This window comes from Sinocyclocheilus grahami, unplaced genomic scaffold, assembly GCF_001515645.1.
Source record: "Sinocyclocheilus grahami isolate Dianchi unplaced genomic scaffold, SAMN03320097.WGS_v1.1 scaffold106.1, whole genome shotgun sequence".
Classification (NCBI taxonomy): Eukaryota; Metazoa; Chordata; class Actinopteri; order Cypriniformes; family Cyprinidae; genus Sinocyclocheilus; species Sinocyclocheilus grahami.
This window is the reverse complement of record NW_015505285.1, coordinates 2,132,070-2,142,887: the sequence shown is the minus strand read 5'-3', so window position 1 is coordinate 2,142,887 and position 10,818 is coordinate 2,132,070. Positions and strand designations below refer to the sequence as shown.

Sequence of the window (10,818 nt, the reverse complement as noted above, 5' to 3'; positions counted from 1 at the left end):
ACACAAAGGTGAGAAAATACAAATTTAACATTTTGTTTAATTTAAAGACTTCAAGAACAAATGCAATCCACTTTAAGCCGCTCAGAAATCAGTGCTGAGAACTAGAGATCAAAAGATAATGCAGATAGCATTTGAACTAACGTTTTGTTCTCTTACACTTTTACACAACATAGTTCATGCTCTTAAGCAGAGGTCCCCAACCACCGGGTCGCAAGAACGTTCTGGGGAAAATGTGTATATGACACGCTGTTATTTATGTTAATGATTGTTCTAATTATTCTGTATTTTCTTTGTATGCGATTGATATGGAGTAGCAATTTGACAATTTCATGTTAAATAAGTAAATGAAAGATTGCTCTGATCTGTCACATATTAGGAGTTAAACGGATCGCAAATGATCCGTAATACGTACGGATGAGACCCTTCCGTTCAGCACGCACGTGATTCGCAGATTAATTTGCCAATTTACACGTACAAGCAATTTTAAACCACAAGAAGACGAAAGGAAAGAGAGCTCTATTCGTTACTCACACGCTGTTCTCGCACACAATCAAAGCGCGCACAAGAGACGTGTTTCAGACAGCGCGGAAATAAGAGTTGCGTATAGCATACATACACAAAAAAATTGCCTATGTCAAAAACCCTTCAAGGCATTGTCAGTCTCTGTGCTTTAAATATTTTTTTCTTGCATATCCGAAAAAATAGTCCGATATGTGACTCAAAAAAAACTAAATAATGCGTTGAACCACTATATAATGCTATTATAATATTACTATTACCCCCCCCCCCCCCAGCCGATTCAAAAAATCCTAAAGAAAAAAAATTGTATCAAGGTTTTTAAATATTAAAGATACGATCAAATAAATGCAGCCTTATCTAACATAATAGACTTATTTGAAAAACACTTAAAAACATTTTTTACACTGAGCCCAAACTGTAGGTAATCTCAATTTCAGCTTTTAGCACACTTTTTTTTTCTTAAACGCACACATTTTAACAACAAAAAATGTAATTAACAGGATAAAAAAAGTTGCAATAAAAAAAAAAAAAAAGCTTAAAGTTAGACCAAACCATTCAAAATATTTTATTTCCTTTCAATTCATGGAGACAGCTAACACTGGCAAGTGTAATTTGTTCTGAATTACAATCCTTACAGAAATTGTACCATATAAATGTTATCCTGTAAAATATAACATGAAAGCTACATGTACACGTAGCTAAAAAAAATAATAATAATAATTACAAATGCATATAAACAAATGCAAATTTTAATTCAGTGAGTCGCCTACAAAAGGATACGTAATCCTTTCTGTTGTAAAAACATATTGTGGCTGACCATTGTTTTCTGCATTATCGCTATCCTAACAGAAATACTGTTAACCCATGAGATTGGATATAAAAGCAAACACAAAAAACATTGATTCATGATAGTATCAACAGTTTAAAACCGTCAATGAGCCAATGGTAGGTTTCAAGTTGTAAATCATCCTCCTTTGTGGATATGCTCGAGGCACTCTGCCAGTTTCACTGCACGGACTCTGAACCACAAGAGTTTAATCATGACATATGGCACCTTCTTTGTCCCAACATGGGACAAAACCTGACAACAGGCGCTCTGGGTGGTGTAAAAGTGCTTTACAGGCTCTGCTAAAGCATTCGTGTATTTTTTAGCACGTAATGCAGCACACATGAATTTAAGGACTTTATTAAGGAGAGATCAACTCAAGATTCCTCACCAGTGGTTTTCTCCTTACACCAACATAGAACTAGCTATAATGGGTCCAGTAAACGAAAGCAGACAAAAGGCAAAAGTCTTTATACTGCCAAAATACTGCCATGCACTGGCATTTCAACAGTCTGAATGTACACACAGGCATATACTCGTATCCACACATACATATAAACAGACTGTCTTAGCAGCACACTAAAGAGGGTTCAGCTCAGGCCATTAACTCAGACCATGGTCATATCTGCCTTTGATCATCATGTTCAGCAATGGACCAACCTGTGGAAAACAGACAACAATCGATATAAAATGTATTCTTTCAGGATTTATGCAGCTTTTATATAGTTAAATTAAAGACTTTTTAAGACTAAGTAAAGAAAATTCAAGGAATAAGTTGAAGGGAACACCATTTCATTATGCTTTGTTCATAAAAATGTCTCAGGAGAAAACATTGTGTTGTATTAGCAACACTGCAAAGTCTGAATAATATAACTCCCAACTGATTTCCAATAGTTTTTAATTCATTAATCTAAACTAATAGCTTTAATACCTCAGTTCCCAACCACTAGAATATGGAAATAACTACTTCTATTTTCTGTTCAAACTGCAAAAAACGGATGTTCTTTGTCAGTATTTTTGTTTTGTTTTCCAGTGCAAATGTCTAAAGATTCTAAAATCAAGATAAATTTCCTTGAGAAGCAAAATGACGAGGTTTTTGCGAAATTGTTAAAAAAAGAGAACATCTGCCAGTAATGACTTTATGAATTTAAGACTTTCTGCTCTGGTTTAAGAAATTTTTATGGTCTTTATTTGTGAAAGGGCGAATTAGGACGTATTAAGACCCGCCAATACAAAACAATTAAAGTAGTAGAAAGATGAAAAAGGTTATTCATTTTTGCTCTAGTCACAGTCAAATGTAGGCATGCACAATTTTATTCAGGTTTAAAGCAGGTTAGCCACAAATATACTTGTAATTAGGTTATTGTCAAGGTCAAAATACACAGGGAATTCCTTAATGCATTATTCATATCTGAGGACCTAAAAACGGAAAAGGCTTTGATTGACTGTTCTACTTCTCTGTACCTCATGCGGGTCCCCCAAGGCCTCTCCCAACATCTTCTCTATGTTCCTCATTATGGCCACCTTCTGATGAGCTTTCAAAGGGTACTCTATCCTCTTTGGAGTGGGTGCCCCCTGGAAATATTTTGTACAATACTGGTTGATTTGTGCAAAGTTGTATTACTTGTATTATTATTAATTGTATTATTGTTTACAGTGCATGCGATGGTGCTGCAAAAACATACCTTGTACCAGAAGTTCACTGTGATGGTCACTCCTCCATTTAACAGGGACTCAATGTGATGCCACCTTTATCAAGTAAAAAAATGCAAACATTTATTTAAGATAATTTCATAAACCTATGCAGTATTATGCAAAGGTTTAGGGTCACTATTAATCAGCAAGAACACATTAAATTGTTCAAATGTGACATTAAAGAGCACCGAATTAGCATATTACTGAAGAATGATTTCTGAAAGATCATGTGACACTGAAGGCTGGCGTAATGGCTGCTGAAAACTCAGCTTTGCCATCCCAGGAATAAATTACATTTTAAAATATATTAAAAATATATATATTTTATTATTTTAAACTGTTATAATATCTCATAGAATTTCTGTATTTTAAGATCAAATGAATGCGGCCTTAGTGAGCATCACGAAGACATCTTTCAAAACAATTAAACAGTAGAGAATATATAAAAAATATTTTATTAATTTAAATAATTGACTTTCAATTTGTTCACTCAGTTTAGGATTGCTTTAACATTTCTAATTCAGATGCAAATGCATTTAGAACTAACTATTTTAAAACTATTCTAAATTGAATGAACACATAAAACAAATCTTCCATAAAGCTTTTATATATGATCAAATATGACATATGGCAATCTGTATTTATGACACAGACAATTTAGATAAGAGCACCATGCCTGCAGGAAAGTTAAACTGAAAAACATTTAAAATCCCACCCCGGACATTCCTTCCACACCTGCCATTAGGACTGTTCTCTTAATATAGTCACTTATGCAAAGCACATGATGTGCACTTTACACACATAAACTGCACTTTGGAAAACCTGTTTGGAAAGTTTTAGAGCCTTACAGGGCAACAATTACAGGGCAACAAGCTTCATTTTTGTGGCATGATTTCACGAACATATGCAGCTGATGCCCCTGTGCACCACTCTTTGTCCATGTGCCGGATTAGAGTTCAGATATTCATACAAAGAAACTCTGAGAACATTTGGAAAATAGTACAACACTTTGTGTTTGCTCTCTAATTCAAACTGTGCTATTCTGTGACACTAGGTTAAAAGAAGAGGAGATATGTTCACACTTAGGCAGCCATGAGGAAAAAGTATGGACTGTAGAATTACACAGCTGGTTGGCATCATTTTGCCCTCCTCACTCTCACAGGCTTGAAACTAAGTCAGCAGCCCATGGAGGCAGAGAGGCAGAGGCCTGCCGAATGAGGCACGCAACTGAGAGAGAGCCAACACTAGCTGGGTCACTTCAGGTCTACACTTCACTGACTGATATTTTCAAGCTGTTTAAACACATAAATTGGGAAATATTAGTAAAACTAAACCACATTTATTAATTTACAAATGTGTATGTATGTGTGAAATCAAACAAATGCTCTCTCAATTAATTTATTGCACTAAAATAAAAAAAAGTAATGGGAACTGAAGAGTACTTCTGCACTACTGACCAGAATTACTGAAGTATTCCTAACAGGTTTTCCCAAGCACTCCTTCCGTCTGCCATTAGCTGGTCAAACAGATAGTTCTGCCTCAAACTCCACATTTGATGCAGACTGGCTGAATTACACACTTAATAAACAAGTAATTATTGTCATCCATCTTTTCTGTGTATTTGAAAGCAATCTTACCAGTACATTGGGATGTATAAGACATCACCTGGTCCCACAACAGCCTCATATCCAACAGCATTTTTAAAATTAGGAAACTTGTCATAATCTGGATTCTCAAAATCAACCTATTAAATGCAAAATAAAAAAAACTTGAAGAACATTTTATCATTACAGTCTTAAAGAGTCTGAAAACAAAGATTCTTAGCCAGTGGTTCTCAAACTTTTCAAACCAGGAACAATATTTTTTTCACATTCAATCTACAATCCATTTCAGTGTACCAGCGCTATGTACGGAGAAGGATTGCGGATTAAATATTTGTGAAATGTTATGTGCTAACTTCAAACCTGTAAAAATATTTTCTAGGACCTAGTATAAATCATACTTGGCATGTCTGTTTATATGTATAATGTTTTTGTATTCACTGCCATCATTTTGCCACACTGATGGCCATAACCATGGCAAAAAGTAATGTGTAAAAATTTATGGGAAAAAGTAATGTGACTAAAACAGATTAATGTAATATTTTACTTTGTTGTTGTTGTTGTTGATATTGCCAACATTTGTTTGCATGCTGTATTGCTCAAGTACAATGTAGACTATGCAATACAGTATTAGACACACAATATTGAACATTTTTTAAATGTATATTTTTTAGACTGTAAACTTCTGTATATTTGAGAACCACTAGTATAGTGTTATCAAACATATAATACCTGACTCTGTCTGTCACATGGATGATGAACTGGGAAAGGATAGAGGCAGTCAAACTGATCCGGAGGAAAGAGGATGCATCTCTTATGTCCTTTGATTTGTGCGAAGAAATTCTGCTGCTCATCATAGTGTGCTGGTGTCACATTGCCTGATGTGACATTTTGAGTGGATAAACAAACACAAAAAAATTAGACGATGGTTACTGCAACAACTCACCGACTTAAATGTAGACAACGAAGGACAACTTTCAAGAGGGAAAAGCCAATCAAAATTGTATTTTAACTAATAATGGCAATAATTTGGATAAAAAGTAAGGTGCACTGAAACTGTACCTTCCATGCCTATGAGCAGCAAATTTGAGGTCAGAGGTCCCCAGTTCCATTTAGCTTGCTGTTTGTTAATCCAGTTCCAATTGAATCCAAGAAAATCCACCACTATTTTTCGGCCTACTGTATCATTCAGAGTTTGTTGCAAGTACACTCTACAAATTAAACAGCAATGTAATTTCACATGTTAAAATGTTGAAACAAATTAAATCAAGTTACTTTAAAATGCTATTCTACATCTTAGAATTTTCATATATTGTTAAGTAAATATCTATCTGAATTTGCTTAATATTTATTAAGGTAAACAGTTAAAGGTCTGGAACCAGAAACAAGATGATTGTAAATGATACAGCGATAATGCCACCAAAGCAGAGTATCAAAAGGTCAGAGATGTGGCCTGGACATCAGCTGGCAGAATTAACTGCTTAGTCATACACCGGAGCGATTTTATTTCCTGGATTGGATTTCACGCATCTCAACACTTTTCCACCACACATCTACTGTTCATGTCATTATAAACAGCTCAAAACTTTATAGTCAAGGTAAATTTTAAACATACACTGTACACAAATGTACAATTATTTGATACTAAAAAGGTGTTTTAACTGTGAAAGGAAAAAAGACAGAGAGCAACTGTCTTTGTTTTAATGGCAAACTTAAAGGGATAGTTCACCCAAAAAAGAAAATTTGATGTTTATCTGCTTACCCCCAGGGCATCCAAGATGTAGGTGACTTTGTTTCTTCAGTAGAACACATTTGATGATTTTTAAGTCCAACCGTTGGAGTCCATCAGTCTTATAATGCATGGCAATGGTAACAAAGTCTATGAGTGTAAAAAAAACATGCACAGACAAATCCAAATTAAACCCTGCAGCTCCTGACGACACATTGATGTCCTAAGACACGAAACGATCGGTTTGTGCCAGAAACCGAACAGTATTTATATCATTTTTTACCTCTAATACAGCACTATGTCCAACTGTCTTTGTGCGCGCGCACGACTTCCGGTGCATGCGATGTGTACGCGCTCTGGTGTAGTTTACGTTAATGGGTGTGTTGTCGCAGGAGGAGCAAACGACAGGCACCGTTTATTAACAGAAAATAAAGAAAGTGTCCAGAAAAAAGGGAATCAAGTGTCCAAAATAAACAGGGGATCAGGTGTTCTCGTCGTGCTGCGGGGTTCGTGAAGGGAAGGGTCCAGGTAAGGGGCGGAGTCCGGCGGCCGCTCGCGCTCCCCTCTCCGGGGCACGAGGGGCGGCGGCTTCTATCAGCGGCTTCGTCCTTCTCTCTGCCCACGGCCGACGGCCGTGTAATGGTGCGGTTCTCTATTCGGTTCAGGTGTGCCCCATCACACGCCGCCAGCCCTGGCTATTTCAGCGCCCCTCCTCTCTCACGCACCCACTCATGTCGGGAGCCTGGCGAAGGGCGGCGATTAAGGGACAGGGTGATGCTGATAATTAGTGGGAGGCAGCGTCACAGTGTGTTGATATCCAGCCGAAAGGCAATCAACCATAACTTCAGGCGAGCAGGCTCAGAAGTCGGTTCGAACAATCCGGATAAGCGCAAGTAAGTACCATTTTGATTAGCCGTCGTACCTACAGTGACTGTGCACTATGTAAACAATGAGTGACGTATACGCGCGAGAGATCACTTCCGGCACTTACGTAAACTATGCCAGAGCACGTACACATTGCACGCACCGGAAGTCGTGCGCGCGCACAAAGACAGTTGGACATAGTGGTGTATTAGAGGTAAAAATTTATATAAATACTGTTCGGTTTCTCGCACAAACCGATCGTTTCGTGTCTTAGGACATCAATGTGTCGTCACGAGCCGCAGGGTTTAATTTGGATTTGTCTGTGCATGTTTTTTTTACTCTCATAGACTTTGTTACCATTGCCATGCATTATAAGACTGATGGACTCCAACGGTTGGACTTAAAAATCATCAAATGTGTTCTACTGAAGAAACAAAGTCACCTACATCTTGGATGCCCTGGGGGTAAGCAGATAAGCATCAAATTTTCTTTTTTGAGTGAACTATCCCTTTAAGAGTCATAAATCAATGTGCCTTCACTTTTTAAGTAAAAAAAAAAATCACCTCAGCCAGCATTTTAAACATGGCTATCAGGTACATTAATGCAAATCACATTGACATACCTTTCTTTTCCACCTTGTTCCTCTGTTTGATGCATCTTGTCCACAAACTCAGAAAATTTCATCTCTATTCGATGAGATTTGGGCACAAAGTCCTGAAAGTTTGTCATCTTCTTCTCGTCATAATACAAGAATTTGTGATTTTCTGCCATGTAAACAGAGAAGTCCCCATTTCCAATGTTCTCTTGCAAGTAGGGTATGTCCCATTTTAGAGCTGGATATACTAAACTGGTATCTGTTAATACAACAGGCTCCTACAAAAGAAAAATATATAAAATTAACTATTTAGAAGATTAATATTAGTCACACATAATTGTTTTCAAAACAACAGATTAGTGTAGTGGTATTCTGGGTGGGTCATCGGTAGTTTCGCTTCATTATTCTGTAAGCAGAGTCACCTTTAACTTCACTGTATGTTTCCTGTAGCACCAAACACACTTCCACACTCATGTTTGCACTCAAATGCAAACATATAGACTAGAGCTTAAATATTAATTTAAACAGAACTGCAACAATACGGTCCGAGTCGTGCAGCGACCCCGCCAAGGCTCGGCGTTTATTTGACACAGAATTATACTGATGCTGCAGCATGAAAAAAAAGTGACAAGTGCTACGTGACTAGAAGAACGTAGACTGTTCCAGCACGCGCACGACCAGACTGCTCTCGCGCTCCGCTGCAGCTACACTAGACGACCGCTACAAGAACAAACCGCATACAGCGACACAGACTTTTAAAGTCAATTACTACTATATACATGATATTAAATATTTTTAAATGATCATTATTAAATAACTTAACATTTGACTATGCGTCAGAAGTGTTCCTGATCTGACTTATATATATATATATATATAAATCAGATCAGGAACACATACACACATACATACATATACATATATATATATATATATATACACACACACCGTATAACGTTATATATATTGTTTTTTTTATTATTATTGAATAAGTGTTTATACATACATACACACACACATATATATATATATATATACACACACACATATATATATATATCTATGTGTGTGTGTGTATAAACACTTATTCAATTAAAACGAATACTTTTTATTAATTAATTCTAAAGGAATTAAAACGCATGTACTCGTGAACAGCTAAGACAGTCCCCCTGCAACTGTTTACACGCGACAGCCGTCAACACAACAATGAACAACGTGCTTTGACTGAACTCATTATAACCCATTACCACATGAGTTTTTTGTTGTTTTTTTGGTAACATTACATAGAAAAGCTTTAATTATACTTTCATTTATATGATTTTTTTTCATACTTTTCCTTTCTGTTTGGTGCAGGAACCCCTCCCCAGGTCATGTAAAACCACTATAAATGTTTATATTTCTAATCTATCGTTAAATCATAGGAATAAATGTTATAAATAACGTTATAAAATCTAACGTTAGCTAGAATGCTACACGGCTTTAGGAACTGCACTATTTACATTTACGAAATATTACAGCAATATCGTAAGCTTCTCTTTTTATGCAGAAATTATATAACGACCCGTTTACGAATTTTCAACATTTAAAACATAACTTAACACGGCAGTTGCAAAACCATCTAACGTTAACGTTATGCTGTAACTGAGGAATAAATGTAGATTTATAACTGATCAGATTTGTCCGCTTATTGGGATCGGATATACTGAAAGGATCTTCCATCAAACACATTAAGGAGTTTCAACAATTATTTCAACAGTCTATGATTTTATGTTAGACAAAGGCGTTTAATTGCCTGCTGAGTTTGGTTAAATCATCCTTTCATTTTAGTGCACCTTGCACCATCCGAACGAGTCTCCACTCCTCCATCTGTCTGTCGCACTCTAACGCGATGCAGGATAAATCTGCCAACATACCTCGTTGTTGATGAGGACCTCCGCACGCGGATCAGTATGAGAAAGTCGCGGTATCTGTCGGGTTGGAAAAGTATATTGCCGAAGCTGCGATTCATTCCAGCCTGGGTCGCGTAGATCCGTAAAGGCGGCGGCGGCGGCGGCGGCGGCGGCGGCAGCTCCATCGGTCTCTGCTGGGTCCGCTTCAGCCACGGTCGCGGCTGCCATGTCCTCTGAGTTCGCCAGAGGATTGCTGTTACTTCACAATAAAGTCACACGAGGGTGAACGGCACAGCCGTTGAGCTGAGAGAGGAGCAGCGAGAACCGCTCCTGGCCTTTCACACACCCCACAGAAACACGAAAAGACGAGCGGAGCGACCCGAGCAGTCACACCAGCTGCGTGAAAACAGAAGCACTGCCGATATTTTCATAACACCCTCCGGAAGTTTTTGTTGTTTCAAAATAAAAGTCTCTAAACCGTTGGACGCCGGTGTTTATGAATGAATGAGTGGGTGAGCAGTAAGGAAATGGTTACAACTCATACAGTCTATGTTACAAATATGTTAATTGATAAAAATATTGCGCAAAATAAAGCCGACAGGGTAATCATTAATCGGACGTGAAACGGAGAGCACAGTAAACAAGAACAAAGGCCATCATCAGGTAAGACAACACAAACAACTAATAGCCTAAATATCACCATACTTTCTTCCTAGTTGTTTGTTACAATACATTTACGACAGTAGTTTTGTATTACACGTTTTCTAAATTGTGTTGAAATATGCAAATGAGCACCATCTAATTAAATGTGCACTCATTTCCAAAACAGAATCTGAAAGCCAGATGCTAAATTCTTGATTCATTTCACATGCAAATTATAAAAAAACATGTTTCATCTCTCCATAAATCAGAAAATATCATAGTCTCTTTATATTTTTGAAAAAGACGTCAACACTCATGACAATGTTTTTAGAATAAAATGTTATACAGAATCAGGATGATAGCCTGTACAAACGCCTTTGTAAAACACTAAAACTGAAGAGTTTGTTGCATGTAAATTACTGAAGTGGACACGTCTGGCTCAGTTCAGGAGGGAAAAA

The 10,818-nt window shown here is 37.1% G+C and overlaps 1 protein-coding gene across 1 annotated transcript; it reads right to left on the bottom strand.

The window, feature by feature from the left end:
- Positions 1-1,186: 1,186 nt before the first annotated feature.
- On the bottom strand, positions 1,187-10,148 carry hif1an (hypoxia inducible factor 1 subunit alpha inhibitor). The gene is made up of 8 exons (XM_016276819.1): positions 9,743-10,148; positions 7,857-8,107; positions 5,704-5,852; positions 5,374-5,519; positions 4,678-4,784; positions 3,031-3,094; positions 2,810-2,920; positions 1,187-2,005 (listed from the first exon to the last, which is right to left on the bottom strand). The coding sequence occupies exons 1-8, from the start codon at positions 9,944-9,946 to the stop codon at positions 1,949-1,951; spliced, it is 1,089 nt and encodes a 362-aa protein (XP_016132305.1). The 5' UTR covers positions 9,947-10,148; the 3' UTR covers positions 1,187-1,948.
- Positions 10,149-10,818: the final 670 nt, after the last annotated feature.